This window comes from Dicentrarchus labrax, unplaced genomic scaffold (genome assembly GCF_905237075.1).
Source record: "Dicentrarchus labrax unplaced genomic scaffold, dlabrax2021, whole genome shotgun sequence".
Taxonomy (NCBI): Eukaryota; Metazoa; Chordata; class Actinopteri; family Moronidae; genus Dicentrarchus; species Dicentrarchus labrax.
The window spans coordinates 27,651,172-27,669,498 of NW_026136706.1; the positions used below are offsets into that span (position 1 = coordinate 27,651,172).

General features: G+C 38.6%; 1 protein-coding gene across 1 annotated transcript; it reads right to left on the bottom strand.

Annotated features, from left to right (window-relative positions):
* Positions 1–11,907: 11,907 nt before the first annotated feature.
* LOC127365846 (coiled-coil domain-containing protein 106-like) lies at positions 11,908–16,378 on the bottom strand. Its single transcript, XM_051404385.1, has 5 exons — positions 16,285–16,378; positions 15,809–15,898; positions 13,606–13,797; positions 13,274–13,417; positions 11,908–12,176 (listed from the first exon to the last, which is right to left on the bottom strand). The coding sequence occupies exons 2-5, from the start codon at positions 15,894–15,896 to the stop codon at positions 11,908–11,910; spliced, it is 693 nt and encodes a 230-aa protein (XP_051260345.1). The 5' UTR covers positions 15,897–15,898; positions 16,285–16,378.
* Positions 16,379–18,327: the final 1,949 nt, after the last annotated feature.

The window sequence follows — 18,327 nt, forward strand, 5'->3', positions numbered from 1 at the left end:
TATGAGTCTAGTTAAAGGAAGTAGATGGGTGTAGGTAGACCAGACTGGTTGGTCTTGCTAGATTTGAGGTGGTAGATGAGAGTGTCAGAAGACTTAATGGAAATGTCGGACATTGCATGACAACAAGGGTAGTAGTTGAGGGCAGAAGTGGTCAACTCGGAGCATTGCAAAAAGCCAAGCAATGCCAGATGGAAAATGAGACTCTACCACTGTTGTAGATCTATCTTACATGCTTCATCTAGCGTAACATGGTCATGGAGAGATGGGACAGAGGAGGCTATGGAAAGGAGGTGTGACAAGAAGGATTGACCTTGGGGGATGATGCAGATGGCGCAGTTGAGGTTAGCAGCGAGACAAGTTGACGTTTAGTGCATCTGTGAGCCAGAAGGAAATTTGAAATGACTAAGGGAATTTGATGAATATTCTCAGTGGCCAGGGATGCTTGGAATGAGAGGGACTCATGGGTGATGCTGAGAAATTACAGGGATGTGTAGGGACCCTCGGGTAAAGAGGAACTCCAGGTTCATGAAAAGTGGTAGCCAGAGAGAGACCATATGATGGGGGTGAAGATGTTGATGAGAAAGTAATCTAGAAGATGGATGACGTACAGGAGTTTGTCATTATTTGTGAAGATCCAGCTGAATCCTTCAGACAAAGTGATAAGTGATAAGGCAATAAGTTTTGGATCTTGGCGCAGCCCAACCTGCCAAGGTCCAAAACGCCTCCTCAGATAGAGCCACAGCGTGCTACCAGCCCTGTGAAAATTAAAGTTACCTACCTAGCTCACAGGACCACCAGCTGATCCATGCAGCTCACCGCAACTCTTCTTCATCTTCCTTTGGACCGTCTGTAAATGTACTTGGCATAGACAGATAGCTTAACAGAGTTAACGGCTAAACAAGGACTGTTTAATTACTGTTAATGTTGCTGATGTGTTTTATTCAGGTTATTATGGTTATTGTATTGTGTTGTTGTTCTGATTAACTCGGGTTACTGTAGTAACTGTAGTCTTTCAGACAGAACTAAGGTGATGTTGGTTTAATGTATTGCTTCACACAGACCCCGTCTTTGCATGCCACAAACTCCCTTTTAACAGCACCGTTAATCTACAATCACACACACACATATTCAGCCTAAATCGTAGCACACACACAAGGAGAGGGAACTCAAACCCTCACGCTTTTCCATACTTTTTATCTCTCACCAACAAGTGTTTCATACATTGAGACATCTGGTCAGAGGACAAAGGACACACACCTTTTCTGGCGCGCAACCCCCCATGCGCGCACACACACACACACACACACACACACACACACACACACACACACACACACACACACACACACAGACTCACACCTTTACCTCTAGTTTAGTTCCTTTAAGTTAGATTGTATATAGTGTATTTTCCTCTGTTTGCTTTTATTACATCACTTTTATAAATGCTTGTGTTTATATATGCTGGCCTATTTAATTTAGTATAAGAGTGAGTGATACCAACCTCTTCTATGCAGAACTCCAAAGCTCCCACTTTAGCTATTTATTTATGATTTTGGTTGTAGTTATTAATTTAATTATTAATCTGACTTCTGAATTAATAGTTTAGTGTATTTTAATGAAACTGATCAATCAATTATTGGCTATCGTTTCCCTTATTTAAGGGTGGTGACCCGTGGACCTTTAATATTAATTAAAGTCATTTTCTATTATCTTTTGATAATTATAAATGTTGATAACCATTAATTGATTAACCTAATACAGTTAAACCACTGTAACATCCTACGACATGGAGCCCGACATAAGCAATGTTTACACAGAGAAGTAGGAGGGGAGATAGGAGAGAGAGAAAAGGGAGATGCACATGATGGCAAAAAGGCAAAGGGATGAAGATAGTAAAAGAGGAGGGGAGGAACTAAGAATATGAGAGAGATAAATCAGTTACATGACTCAGTTTTGTGCACAACACTGCCATAGCTGCAGCTATCTGCACATCTCTGAGGATGGAGGTTGAGGATGGAAGGCAGTTCTGCTTTCCACAAGTCCTCAACACCTCCTGCAGGAAGCCCATGTCTCTTTGGTCTGAAGCTGTGCTCCTTCACATTGTGCTGTCGTCCATCTGTCTGCTCACTGTGGCTCTCAACCTGCTTGTCATCATCTCAGTCTCCCACTTCAGGCACAGAATAACTCCTTACTCCTAACTCCAATCTTTGTAGCTTAAAAATGTGAACAGCTACTGTAGATTCACAAGTACTAGTGTCAGTACTGAATAATTTTGCTCCTTGGCACACTTGACTTTTATATTCTTTGTTGCTGACTGTTTAATGCACAACAAAACTTAAATGTCTGTTTATCTCAACTGTATATTTATAAATGTAGATGACCAGAAGATATTGTTGTTTTGTCATTTAGATGACTTATTGACTTTTCTTTCCCCTCCTCAGGCAGCTCCACGCACCCACCAACATCCTCCTGCTCTCTCTGGCTGTCGCCACCCGATTTGACTGTTATCATACCATTGAATAAGCGTAATCCTGATACAATCATCCCACAGATATGGGCCAGTAGGGGCCTACTCTACCTAGTAGGTGCAGGAGGCAGTTATCACCCATTCATCTGGCTGATCCAATGCTATTCAAGCCCAGCAGGTACAGAAGGTGTGTTATCGAGCAGAGCAGTCACGTGACTGTCAGATTTCTGTCTGCGGAAAAATTCAAAATGGCTGCATTTTCTTTTATTTTCAGTGGAAAAACAACATTTTAAGATATTTTTGGCATTAGAATTGTTGTGATAACATTTCTAGCGGGAAATGTGTACATTATTTCCATAATCTCTGTTGAATGAATGCCTATGATGTTTCGTTTTTTCAGGCTTCTATGGTGTCTGTTCTGTTTATGGTTGCTATGCAGTTGCTATGGGCGTCTTATCGCTGAAACACGTGAATATTGTTTTAATAATTGCATCGGAGCTGTAATGTTATTCGTGTTATTTTATGTAACTGCTCAATGACGATCTTAAAAATAAAAAACGTACATTTCAGAGTTTGCTCGTAATTTAATTTTAAATCCGGAACCTTTGTGTTTGGCTGAGCGGAGGACCGGCTGATATGAGACCGTGGCACTGTCAAAATAAAGCCAGAAGAGAAACGTTTCATGTTTATTATAATGTTTATTATCTATTATATACTTATAACTGAACCTCTGCTAATATTTTATTTGTCCACAGACAACAGACAAATTCTACCAGCTAGAAACTGTAAACTGAGAGTTTTATGTAACCCAAACGGCCAATAATCTAATATTCTGTATAGATGAAGCATATTTTATTCATCAAATCACAGGATTTTATAAGCACAATCATGAATGCGTTTCATTTTTATTCCTCTGCGTTTGTTGTAGATTTCTTCTTAAAATAATTATTGAAAAAACATTCAAATATACAAACCATTGGACGACAGAGCGGTTTTAGTAATTTCCTGTATGTGTGTCACATTGGTTTACTTTAGCCACTGCCAGTGTCGTTAAATATAATTAAATACGAAATATGAATATGTTAAATATAAATATAATTTAAGTTTAATTAACATGGCACATCACAGACAGTAATTGCAACACTGTTCATACATGAACAAATATTCATGGACATATTTATTAGTCTTCTTCACTCAAACACTGACTGCATATACTCCTGCTCCATTGATTCTGTACATACTGATGTTTTTACACATCCCTATGTATATTTTTTTCATTGCTTATGATAAAACATTGTATATATGACTTGCATATTAAAAACTAAAGGAGATGTGGATGAGTGTGTGAAAGAAACATTCAAAATGTAATGAAAAAGGCAAACAAACTGAACTGAAATAAAACAAATGAACAAATTTTTATTCATGCAGAGAGAGAGAGAGAGAGAGAGAGAGAGAGACAGAGAGAGAACAACATTCAACATACAGGTGTCTTAAAGACACACAAACAAAAACATTAAATGGAGCCTATAAAGTTGCTGGCAGGCTCCCAGGTGTCTTCCCAAGGTTTGCCACTGAAAAAAAAGAATGAATGCAAACAAGTGTAAGATCATTGCATATACCACAATATTAGTTTATATGAATGGGGTATCATAGAACAACAAATGACTTAGGATTGTTTTTTCAGAAGCCTGGTACTAACCAGTATGGAAGTAAGTACATATATATTTATAAAGCATACTGTAAAAAAAGCTAACAGCTTTAAAATCAGCTAATGTGGATCAAAGTTCTGAGCTCTTACCATGAGGAACAAGGCAGCCAGCTCACTTTTACCTCTTCTCTTCTCTGCACACACACACACACACACACACACACACACACACACACACACACACACACACACACACAGAAACACAGACAAAAAGAAGTGTTAGCCATTCCAGCAACCACTGTTAAATGAACTGCTATTTCACTCAGTCAGTTACTTACTTCCTTTAGTTGTTTCTTTTATTTCATGTAGTGAAATATTTTTTGCTTCTAACATTATCAGCAGCCTAAAATTATGCAAAAAAAAGAAAAGAAGAAAGAAGGAGAATACATTTAGAAACAGACTTTGACATCCCCCAGGTGAATACAGCTGCATTTCCACACAACCGAAGCAATGGCTGAGCTTCGCCCTGGGTGAACCACCTTCTTGATCATGATATCTCACCTATTTACTGTTCTTTGATTTTTATTGAGGATAGTACCTGGTACACCTTGGTCAACGTTCCAAGCTAGCTGAGCTGACACTAAAAGGTGGTGTGACATTACTGCCAACCACTGATTAGTCACACCACAGTTATCCTGCATAAAGCCTAGATTTTTTAATAGCCAAACTATCATTAATAGTTACGTTTTTTTTATTCACTCAAAAATGGCAGCCCACAACACCATGCTGTGGTCAACTGACAAAGTCCAGACTTGTCCAGAACATGGCTTCATATCCTCTGTTATGAGTAGCGTAGCTGTTTATGTGCGTAGTGTGTTGTCAGTGTGGCAGTAAATGTACAGTGTAGCTTAGAGTCTGTCAATAAATAAAGGCTGCAGCTTCTCAAGACCAAAGTAAAGCTTGTTTCCCAACTTCATTGCTCTGACAATCACCTCTGCCTACAGGGGGGGTCCCATCCAAAGTTCTATCCACAGTGGAAAAGGAAGTCGAGGACCCAAAAGTGAATAGAGTAGAGTTGAGCTGTACAATGCTGACGCATAGAAGAAGAGAAAAAGTGTCCATCTTGTCTCATATGTGTCCACATTAGTTTTTGTTTTATCTCATGAATAATTTATCTTCTACCTGTAGATGAGGACAAGTTAGTGAGTAATCCTTTATGTTTTTTTATTGTTACTGATAATAACAGGGATTAGGGAAAAAAAACTGTTCTCCAAAAAGTCTTCTGTTTGCATCTTTCTTTGCATGTGTCTGGTTCATTGTGTCTACATGCACACAAACAATATTATCATGCTGCTATCAAGGAATTGCATTGCACATTTAATTTGATGAGTAGGCTGTACCACAAAAACTAAAAATACCTCTCTTCCTCTTTTTCTTCCCTTCACCTGTTGCACTGGTCAGGGAGATAGTAGGTCTGGGAGAGCAGGAGCACTGTGCAGACACACCTGTGACAAAGGTGGATGACTTTAGACACATTACTTAAAATATGGCAGAAGGTGATTAATGCTAACACTCACTTTCAGTCATGGTTTTTTGAGAGGGAGATGCTGAGGCGGTGCTTGGAGGCTGGACAGGGACGAGGGTTAGGGTGTAAGTCTCCTCCTCATAGTCCATTTGGGGATGAGAAGTAGATGGGAGAAAGGTGGAAGAGTCTGGAGGATGAGGAGGAGAAGAGGGTTGGGAGGGAGAGGAGGTAGACTGTGGAGTTGGAGATGGGCTGGGAGCTTCTGGCAATTGCATCCTTTGAGAATCTGAAAAAATATAAATATAAATATTACTCACAATGACAGAATATCCCAAAGCATAAATCATAAAAACAGATGTTTGCCTTAATTTTAATAAAATACTTATATGCCCTGCTCATCTTTTCTAAGAAGGGTTTTACAGGCCCGTCCCCTCCAGGGCACATGTAGGTCATCATTTCAGCATTTACTGTGTTCACCCCCTTCTTCTTCTTTCTGATGAACAAAATTGGGTTGTAGCCCAAGGCAGCAAGCTTGCTCACCTGAAATGTGCACAATAAATTACACAAAATGTTAACATGGCATTATTATTACACACTGACATGTTACAATTTTTTCACTTTATTTGAATGTTATGTGTGCACCAGTGTTTGCTAATGTCTATAATCTTTTTCAAGGGTTTCTTGAGAATTTTCTAATGAACTGTAGGTGTGTGTACATATAACATTCTTTCTGACAGAAAAGTGTGGACAGGGTTCTGTGGAGTGCTGGGATGAAGCACTTGTTAACAGAGAGTTCACTGTCTCTGTTATTATAGTTTCTGTCTGAAATATCATAAAGCTCAGGAGACAGACATGGCCGAAACAAGTTTTCCCTCCATTTCTTTTTAGTTTAGTTCTTCGGAGATGCAAACACATGCATTGCACCCTCATTTTAATATTTTGCACTTTCAGTTCAAATTGCATATTAATGCCAAGCATAAGGTGGTCTGGCACATGGACTGCTTGGGCATCTTCATGCTCACCAGCAGCTCAATCAGCAAAAGAGTTGGATGAAGATTAATAAAGGTCAGCGGGTGTGGTGATTAATAAATACTCTCCCAGCTTGTCACATCACTGGTCTCATAGCTCTGAAACAACTGAGCTAATCAGTTAAACATGATAGCAACAGCTCAACAAATAGAAATCTTCGTCTCAGGAAATGTCTGGATGGTTCAGACAGTCACAACATGAACACACCTCACCATGAATCTGCAGCCAATGACAAATGAAGTATGATTTTCCCATAAATAGTTAATATAATAATATATAAACTGATTGATTATATGATTATTTCGGACAAAGACTGTTTTATTTGGAATTCGAATGTATCCCACCTCATACATGGTCACATAGTTTAGTAATTAATGATATACAACTGTGTTTGCACTGCACTGGTCACAGTATTTAGCCATGATTCCTCTGAGGACTGGAGTTTGAGGGTATGGGTGTCCTTCTGACTCGTAAAGCAAACTGTTGCTGAAAATGACTGACACCCTGTTTAACTTACTGCTGTCTACAACTTTATTCGTCTGTGTTCAGCATAATCTGTTTATCTGGGACCCAACTCTGGATCATCATACACTATTCTACTTTAATAGCTGTTGGCAGCTCGCACTGTAACTACTAGGGTACCACCACTAATTTGAGATGCACCTGAAGTCATTTGGTTCTGGAACCGGGCCTAGCTCTCTCCTCATTGGTGAAAAATGTGCTATTGATCAGAAAAAAAATGCTATTTGGACCACAAGCCCATATGTCAATAATGAGCCAACTGATTTTGAATCTTTAGCTAAATTTAAGGTTAGGGGTGGCTCATATAAAGTGGCGGCATTATGTTCAACAACCTTTAATGAATACAATGGATGCGCACACACAACACATCAAAGTCAATACTCACTGCCTTTTCTTTTTCTTTGAATGACTTTTTTTGCAGGAGGCAAACACAGCAGCTGGCACAGGTCTTCTGATTGGCATGATGCTTGCTCCACAATAGGGACAGCTTCTTGCTTTGGGCTTCGTCATGACTTTGAGAGCAAGATGAATGGAAAAGCAAATAAGAGTGTGACACATAAAAAGAACTAAGTTACAATTGACTGCAAGGGCTGTCTAAATACAGCTAGCAATCTCGATAGCACACACCAATTTCCCGTTGACCAGCATAATGTGCATAACATAGCATGCATTAGCTAAATGCTGATGTTACATTGAAATGTTTTTAATGTGTTATACCTGTGTGTAGCACAAAAGTAATATTGCTGCATCTGTAAATATACAAACTATATTGTTTTATAGTTTACATTTGTAGGTACACACTCAAAACATTAACTGTGTTTCTTACCTGCTTCTTCCTTCTACTAAAGATTTTCTAAACCTGTGTTTCTCTCCGTTTCCCGCGCGAGGACAGTACCCGCGTTACCAAGTACCGCGAACGAGACGTGGTGAATGACGTCACTTCTCGTCGCTTGCACTTTAAATCATAAAACATAAGAAACAGTATTTCAGTAAAGAGAATTTAAAAATATGTATATATGTAAATTAAAAAAGAAGTCAAAAAAGAAAACAGAAAAAAAATATATGAAGCGGCTGTAAAACTATGTGAAATAAACATATTAACTTTTTTTTAATATCAATCATCTAGATGAAGTGTAATTACTAATTCGGCTGCACTAAATGTTTGATATATTCAATAGATGTATGATATTATGACCCTATTTTACAACCCTACTTTGAAAACCGGAAGAACTAGCTAACCCAAATCCACATTTATAGAATAACAGTTAGTATATCTGACATAAGCCAACATCTTTACTTTTTCTTAAAATTAATCACATAGATGGAGTGTAATTACTAATTCGGCTGCACTTAATGTTCAATATATTCATTAAATATATCTTTTTACTACCCTATTCTTAACAATACTTTGCAAACCAGAAGAACTACAAACATGGTGCTTATTTGTATCAAGCTGCACAAGGGAATTGTAGTTTTTGTTTTTAATGGTACAAAATGGAAATTGTAAATATTAAATTAACACTATACTGATAGATTTAAAGGGGTGGGAAACACATTTATGTGATCAGATTGTAAATATGCAATTGTTAAATTGGTGAAAATTCATTTTGATCATACATGACAGTGCCCCCACTTGGTGACTATATTTATATGAATATAGTCACACAGCTGAAGTCAAGAGCTTTCTAAAACAGTTGGTCCCATGTCTGTAGCCTCTTCTGTTGCTGAATGACAAGCCTTCCAATATGCACTGAGGTCAAGGTTCAGAGGTCAATATATTTCACAGTAGGAGACACTTAAAATCTTCAAACTGACATATGTTACTCACCAGGACGAGGCCTTTCCAATAATGTCTTTAATTTTGTTCTAGGACAAAGTTTAATTCTCACCTCTGTTTGGTGCCAGCCTCTTTCAGGTGTAGTTTCTGAGACCATTTGAGACTCCAGCCTGGATGAACTCAAGTTTTTGGATTTTTTGCTTATATGTTTGGTAGAACCTTCAAGGTATTGATGTTTTTCCTAATCACATTCATCATTTGGGATCTGGGCTAGTGTAGACCTTATTTTACCTATAGGCAGATTATGAGACAATGGTCCTCTCGCCACGGACATGCCAACATCGCATACACCCACAGCAGGGCACTCACTTGGCCCATGTTGCCTAACACTAACACATATTTAAAGAATACAGTCAAGTGATGCACCACATAAATAATAATAAAGAGCATTCTTCAACAGGCAGCAAACCTCTAATATGCCACCACATCCTCCAAAAAATCTACTTTATGGTCATGCACTTGTAGATTGCAGGCCCATGCCCGTGTGTCTGTGTGGGGGGCGGTAATATATATATATATTATTTGGTCATAATCCTAATTATAGTCATTTGAATCTACTGGGTGCTTTGCATATGCCTTTGTGTCAATGTGTCACCAGTGGTGGAATGTAATGCAGTGCTTTAACTCAAGTACTGTAATTAAGTACAAATTTGAGATACTTTTACTTTATTTAAGTCTTTTCTTTACATGTTACATACGTTTTGACGTTGGCTTGTTCATCTGATATACAGTATATCACTATGAAATGTGGTTTGCTAAATCATTCAACCTGTGTAAAGTTGGATGTTATACTATATAATTGCATTAAAACAGTTCATGTTATTGAAAACTTGATGCTGAAAATCCCATGTCACTAGTCCTTCCTCTGAATCTCTCCTCTTGCCATATACTGAATTCATGTACTCTGAAAGCATGTGGGAATTGCTCAGATAAAATAAGTCTAACCTAAAACAGTAGTAACATCCAAGGACTCAATCAGAAATGTAGCTTTATTGTGCCTTTGTTTAATTAAACATTAAAGAACAATTATTAATCAAACAGTAAAGATCAACTGGAAAGAAAATCCCTTAAAAGATGCAGAACTGAACGTGAATCAAAGATAAGACAGTAAAGGACAGTGTTTTTTGTTGTAAAGATGTAAGACAAAAGTGACTCTAACTACAAAAAAATCTGAGCTGAAAGCAGCCAGGACTCTTGGTATTCTTGTAGTCGTATTTCTAATATGTTTCTGCCCATATTACTGTGCAACTCTTGCAGGGGATGTGTTTAGTACTTCATCTGCAAGCTTTGTGCTGTATATTATTGGCGTTTTGATATTAGTGCATATTTGTAAACCTTCTGGTATCCAAGTCTTCTCAAGTCTTTCATAATGTTTAAAAGTAGGCATGTTTCTCCTTCTGTACAGAAATGTGGCCTGTTTTTTTTTTTTTTTTTTGCATGCATGCATGCATGCATCTCAACTCAACCTTTTTTTCCAGAGCTTACCATAAACTTTATACTGTGTTTTAATCGGAAAATGCTTCAGTCGGAATAAGGCCTAATTAGGAATATCCGGTAACCCTTCCTTTTACAGTCCCCTAATTACCAGGTATTTACCAGGTAAATATATGGTAATTCATAGCATCTTCTTGTATAATTACCACCAGTATAAGAAGGTAAATACATGGAAACTACAGCTGAAGTACAAAGTATTTATCTGGTAAAATATTTTACAGTGCACTGATTACCAGGTAGTAACCCGGTAAAACATAGAATGTTCTTGTGTAATTTACACTAGTAAAAGAAGGTCAATACAGGGAAACTACAGTCAAAGTACAAAGTATTTACCTGGTAAAATATACTGAAATTACACTGTATTATTGGGTAATTACTGCTGGTAACAAGTAAGTTAATACTGAGAAACTACAACTGAAACACGAAGAAAAAAATCTCCACTACTGCCCATCTTTTCCACTGAGTACCATGTAGTTAACAGGTTTAGGTTGGTAATTACTCAGATATAATTGTATAAAATATGGAATTGTTTCTATTTAAGTTGAACATTTTTTCCCGTATTTACCTGTTATCATCCTCTGCAGGAATGGTTTTCCTCTGCTGCCGTGGCCCAGTATATCTTCTTAAATATTGGGTACGTTCTTGCATATGGTTTTAGAACTTACCCAACATGTACGCTGAAACTGTACTGTAAAAGGAAGCCTTGCTTGTTTCCATGCTATTACTATGTTCTTACTAAATTCTTAGTAATAGAATATTCCATTGTCTATGCAATTAAATTAATTTGTATCATTCATGTTCTACAACATTACTAAGTAAAACGTGACAAATTACCCAGTTAGTAAGATGAACCTGTTCTGTAAAAGGAAGCCCTGCTTGTTTCCATGCTATTAACAGGCTCTTGCCATATAATTTGTAATAGATTATGCCCTTTTTCCATGCAATCAACACAAACACAAACCACAACATTACTAAGTAAAACATGCCAAATTACCCACTGAGTAAGATGCAACTGTACCACACAAAAAGGAATGTTTAATACCAAGATATAACAAAGGCACAGTGGAAAGTAACAAGATGTACCAAAGTTACCATGAACATTGTTAAGTAATATATACTTATTACTAAAGATTCGGGGTTCAAAGACAACACTTAAACAGAAAAACAAAAACAGAACTCTTCAAAATGTTTAAAATCTGAAATAAAGTATGCTGCCGTACACAAGCTTTACGACTGGAAAGTAGGCAAAGACAAACTCAAAAACATATTACCTTTCAACAACCCTTCTACCCTTCAACTCCCTACCATAGGGAAAGTAGTAATGTGAACCCTCACTTCCTAAATTTGCATTTTATGGGTAGCAGCTCAGACTTTTTTTTCATTTGTTAAATTTTTTCTTCAAGCGGGTTGTTACCCTCCAGGAAGGTCTTGCAGGTTTTGGCGTAGTTTCCTAAAGTGTCCTCCTCAGTGAACTCTGGCAGCAGCCCGAAATCTTCACCCTCTGCAGCAATCCACACCTCTGCAATGATTGCCATTAAGGCGATTGTATTTCTGTCAACACTCAGCGTTTCACAGCTGAGGCTGATGCTCCTTGTACACCGAAATTCTTTTAGAACAGCTCTGTATCGGTGTACGACGTCCTCTGGACCCTGAACTACAAGACAGATTATAAAATATGATCTATTAACATTATATCATAATCACACAAACATTAATAATCTTGGTTTTACATAACAGGACATTCTAGAGTTAGAGAGGTAAATAACGTACATAATCTAGTCTCTGCACTCCTCTCCTTCACTCTACTGTTATAAAAGTGATTAATTCAATAAATAGTGCTTTATGATAGGCCCAGCCTATTGCGTGTGTGCACGCTGGCACTGAACTTCTCCCCAAAGAAAATCAGTCAACACATGAGGGTGATACATTGAAACTATAAGCAGGGAGTGCAGCAGCAAAACCCAGACAGAGCAGACAGCAGCAATGACAATGAACAGGCGGAAAGCACAACAGGGGGAGCTGGGGGCGGCGATGGGTTGAAGTCAGCTAGTGGAGGAAGAAGCAAGAGAAGCCAGGCGAGAGCAGTTTAAATACTGAGCTTTGAAAGTGTTTAGCCAATAGGAGCATTGGTGAAGTCAGCTGAGTGATCAGCTGATGGGGCTAGGCTTGCTTGCTGCTGACAGCTGATATAGAGCGTGTCGTTGTGGCCTGCCTGAACTAACCCTATGCTTTATGAATATAAAAGATTGTAACACTGAGATGAAAATGTTCCATAGACTAAACTAGGTCCATTTTTGTCACCTGGAACATGTACAATAATCTGAAGGCTTCATGCGAAAAGCTATTAGCCACCCACCGACTCCATACTGAAGCACATATCAATACAGATGGTCCCGGATCAACACAAGAAATCGGAAAAATATAAAACAGAAAAGGCCATTTGAAGTTTTAAAAAAATAATAATTTGCATTCAAAAACTGTGGGTTTAAAACATTTCTGACTTTACTTTGAAGATCTCTGTGGGCCTTAATTGTTCTTGTTCTGTTTAACTAATATACAGTGTTTATAACAAATAGCAATCGTACTAAATTCTGTGTAGGACATGGTCAATATTGAAAATCAGCTTGCATCATAGTTGTTCACGATACCCTGCCCTTGGCAATACCCTGAACTATGATAACGTACAAGCCTAATATGACTGTATAATATAAGATGATTGTGAGCTATCCTTTTCATAATGATGAAAGTTACCTCTTTTTCCAAATTTTGCAGGGTTTTCCTTCTTCTTATTCTTTCTCTTCTTCTTATTCCTCTTTTCTTCTTCAGAGGAGGAGTCTGACTCAGAGTCAGATGTTGAAGAGTCTGAGGAATCCATGCGCCTCCTTTTGTCGGACCCTTAAACAGAGTAACAAAAATGATGAAATAATTATTTTTTCTAATAATTATCTTTTCTGATTTTGCGCTTGAAAAAAATTATCTTATTGTAGCATATTTATATTATTTGTATGATATGGATACAAAACTCATTTAGACTATAGAAATAGCTTTCCATGTTGTTTTTGGGAAGAACACTGTCTGGATACCTTTTGAAGATGTTGAGGGTCTGGTCTTCACTGGGTTGAGACCTTTCTGCCTAAGGAAATCCCGCTCCTCTTTCAGAAGTCGGTTCTCCTCTTTCAGAAGGCGGTTCTCCTCTTTTAGCAATCTATAATCCTCCTTAAACTTAGCCATGGTTGGGGCAGTGGTTGGAGCAGATGGCTGTGCAATCTCTTCCACTAAAAAAGATGCAAAGACAAGGGCAGGTGCTCGCTGTTAGTGTATTTCCAAAACCTGTTTTAATTATCAACCAGAGGAGTGTGCATGATAAAAGGTTTACACCGGGCGGCCATTATACACTTAATGTTTTTACTTGCAGTATATTATATTCTATTATTATTGTGCCTTGCATAAGCAAGCACAATACTACTCTTCCCCATACTTATTATTATTCTTCCGTACGTTTTGGGCGCTTCTTCTCCCGCAGCTTTTCGCACATACACAAAAAAGGTATCAAAACGTGCGGCTCGGCCGGGAATGGTGTGCTATGACTTTTCTAAGCGTTTCGCCAAACGGTTTGCCGGTAAATCGCCAAAAACCGGTCCAAAAAATGAATGGGTGTGTATTGCGAGAACCTCCAACTGAAAAAAACCGCCAGAGTGCGTGACATCATCGCTAGAGTGTGGGGAGAAGGGAAAAATTTGTCGAAAAATAAATTTGTAAACTGCTGTCATGGCCACAAATCTCACTCTACAGAAATAATTTATAGATAGAAACGTAGGTAAATCCGTTGGGGTCGCAGTGATACTACTGCTGAAGCTGTCAGACAAATAGTTTTGGCGGGAAACGCACTGATGCGCCAACAACTCCCTCTCACGGCCCCATCTACTCCCATGTTAATTTTAGAGGACAAATCCTGAAAGATGCTCGTTGAACCTCTTCTCTCTCAATCTCCCCAGGTCACATTTTTTAACTTTAGCCACTGAAACTCGGTAGCGCTATAGTCAACAAGATGACGACGCCCACGGTGTTTTCGGTTTTCATTTCGGTCGTTCCTGGCCATCCTTTTGAGGGGATTCGTTTTAATTGTTTTCTGTCTCTCTGAGGAGTTAGAGACAGAGAGAGAGCGCGCAGCTGCTGTGGGCTCCCCTGATTGCCATGACAACCAAAGCCTGCTCACACACACACACACACACACACACACACACACACAGCTAGCTACAGAGAATGACAAGACATTAATAAGCTAGCGCTAGCTGGCTAGCTAAAGATAATTAGCAGGTGGCTAACAAACAAACAATTTAAAGCTGAATGATTTTAATATTAACACAAAATAAGAACAATACACCTTAAATATTTTACCCTACTATGAGCTGTTCCTTAATTTACATTAGCACTCCTTCAGGAGCATAATACAATTAAACACATTAACCAAAGCTAGCACTTAGCTAGCGATTAGCGCTTAGCTAGCGATTAGCATGTAGCTAGCGGTTAGCTAGCGATTAGCGGTTAGCTAGCGATTAGCACGTAGCTAGCGATTAGCGGTTAGCTAGCGATTAGCACGTAGCTAAGTGCTAGCTTTGGTTTATGTGTTTATGTGTGCTAGCTTTAGCTAGCTGGCTAAGGAGGATGACATGACATTAATATGCTAGCGCTAGCTAAGGAGGATGACAGGTTATCAATATGCTATAGGGAGGATTACATGGCATTAATAATCTAGCGCTAGCTGGCTAGCTAAAGTTAATTAGAAGGTGGCTAACAAGCAAACAATTTAAAGCTGAATGATTTTAATATTTACACAAAATAAGTTCAATACACCTTAAATATTTTACCCTACTATGAGCTGTTCCTTCATTTACATTAGCACTCCTTCAGGAGCATAATACAATTAAACACATTAACCAAAGCTAGCACTTAGCTAGCGATTAGCGGTTAGCACTTAGCTAGCGATTAGCACAGAGCTAGCGGTTAGCACGTAGACATGGTATTAACATATGGGCCAGAGCAAGGCACAATCAAAATTGCTTTAGGAATTTTCTAGTTGTGTATTATTATTCTATTATTTTCAGACCATGCCTGGATATACTGGATAGTACAGGTCAGTAAATGCCAACCGAGGGCACTACCCCTCGTGACAGGGGCAGCACCAATTACCCCTTTTGAGCCAGGAAAAACCCTTCCTGCAACCAAAAGCTAAACATAAAATACTTTTGTAGTATTTACATCCTTTTCCATAAAAAACTAAGTCACCTTCATTACCAGACTGCAGCATGTCATCATCTGGTGGGTTGCTGGTTTGTTTCGACTTAGTTTGTCTCTTACCCCGTGTCAATGGCATGACTAAATGTAAAAGTTTGAAAGAAAGAAAGACTAGTTAGTCTGTTTTAGAACTTGGACTGTACTTACTAACAGGAGCTTAGAGCCATGGAGAGAATCCACTGCTCTGGTAACGTTTGTTCTCTGTTGTGTTTAATGAACATCAGTTACGGTAATCAAAATGCAGTACAATAAAGGAATAACGTTATGCATCTAAATTTGAGAAAGGGCTGGCTCTATTCGTGGCAGCGGTAGATAGTAGTAGCACTTCCGGTGGCAGCTGCCACTGACCTGCCGGTGTCTGAGGGAGCAGTAGCCTCAAACACCGCGGAGAATTGAGCCAGCCCTTGCTGGAGACTAAATTTTCGCTCGAGACAAAACAGTTAACTTATCTTGCATTATCAAAATACCTTGACAAAATGCTTCTTCTTGCCACGATAGTATGAAAACGTGATGTGTTTTGCCACTTTCCGCCGGCGCCTTCTCTTTCTACCTGGCGACCCACTATGGGGGGAGCCAATGAATGGAATAGTCCATTAAATGGCATTAAACAGTTGGTAAGAGTAGTTGCGTATTAACAGTAAACGTGTACTTGGTATTACCGCGATCTAATGATTTAACACTATCTGTTTTTGCGCTATCCTACTCCCCCTCCCCCTAACACCAAGTTCAGAATGGTATGTTCCTAGAGATCAGGTGGAAATTTGTACAAAAATGCCCGCGCAGGTGGCGGTTATACACCCGGAAAGCTGGTGCCCCCCTGCCATAAAAAAGCAAAGAAGAAGAACAATGCCCGCACAGAGCACTTAATGTGTGAATATTTCAGTAGGCCTAATATAATATGACATTGACAAGAACATTAATTAAGAAGACAGCGCAAGGGGGTAAAAAGTTAATAAGATGGATGCAGACGGAGAGGTTGTTGGCAAGGAAGAAACGATGCCCTGTGTGCAACAACAGAATGAAATTCAAAAGAACCAACACAACCAAGGATGGATATAGGTGGTAAGTAAGGATCAATATGCCATTATATTATATTGTAACATTTAAATTGATCAAATCTTAACAGATTATCTTCATGTAGATTTTACTCTAGCTATTGTTTCTTTTATATCAGACTATAATAGTGAAAGAAAGAAGACAAAATTAACTTATGTGAGCTATCTTTATGTAGGTTTATTTATTTATTTATTTGTTTGTTTATTTATTCATTTAACATTATAATTTTTTTAGTATAAAAATATATATAAGTGTAACCATGGCGATACTATGACAAACTGTTATGTACAGGTGCTGTAGAAGAAGAACTCACAAGGGCAGGGCCATTACGAGGTCCATCAGAGAGGGCTCAGTTTTCTCCAGATCACATATTCCATTACCATCATGGATGAAACTTATGCACAGGTTAGGTTCTCTCTCTCTCTCTCTGTGTCTGTCTTACACTGTTGTGTTTAAGTGTTTCAGAAAAACCCAATTGATGATATGTTGATAGTTGTCATATTTAGTCATTTTTGTCTCAGTTTGTCACAGGACTTGAGGAAGAGACAAGTAGACATGATAGAGGATGGAGTATGTGGAAGCAGCAAATCACTGACCAGAGTAACTACGCTGTTGCGAGAAATCTGTGGTGAAGCAGTTAGGTGACTGGAAAGAAGACGGAAAATGAGAATTGGAGGGAGGAGAGCTTTTGTAGCAATAGATGAGAGTAAATTCAGACACAAACAGAAGGTAAGGTTTGTTTATGTAAGTAAAATAGTCATTTCTGTTGTGAAAGTACAGTACATCTGAATTACTACAGTACTATAAATACATTGGAAACAGGTTTTCATAGAGTAAAATACTCCACCCAAATTTATCTATATTAATCTAAGATTAGAATCAGGTCCTGTTGATCAGCCTCAATGCTGCTGGTAATACTGCATTACATATGTCTATTGCATAGCATACAAATACATATAATTAAGTCTGCTTAGAAAAATATGACACCTAAAAATTTGGATTTGGACACTAGCCCTATGAAATGTCATATGCCAGGTAGCACATGGGGGTGAATCAGACAGCCCTGAAGTGAGTCTAACTATAATTTCAGATGAATTTCATAAAAGCATGACATTTTGCTTATTTTCAGTATGGACGTGGACGACATGGACCTACCTGGCGAAGACGCTCGTGGGTCTTTGGAATGCTGGAAGTGAAGAGGTCCCGTAGACGTCCTGTCTTAAAGCTGGTGGAAAATCGATCCAGGATGCAATTACTTGCAATAATCCGAAAATATATCAGACCTGGAAGTGAGGTGATTAGTGATTCCTGGCGTGCCTACAACAGATTGTCACGTGAAGGATACATTCACTATCAGGTGAATCACCATAGGACATTTTGTACACCCTGGAAGTGGTGCTCACACACAGCACATTGAACGGGCATGGCAAAGTTTCAAAGAAGGCATCTACAGA

Bases quoted from the DNA above. Each gene is read 5' to 3' on its own strand.
- LOC127365846 (XM_051404385.1), bottom strand. From the start codon at position 15,896: ATGCCATTGACACGGGGTAAGAGACAAACTAAGTCGAAACAAACCAGC. The intron at 13,798-15,808 runs GTGACTTAGTTT...CATCTTTTTTAG, and splicing joins GCTGCAGTCTGGTAATGAAG to TGGAAGAGATTGCACAGCCA. The intron at 12,177-13,273 runs GTAACTTTCATC...TCTGTCTTGTAG, and splicing joins TGCAAAATTTGGAAAAAGAG to TTCAGGGTCCAGAGGACGTC.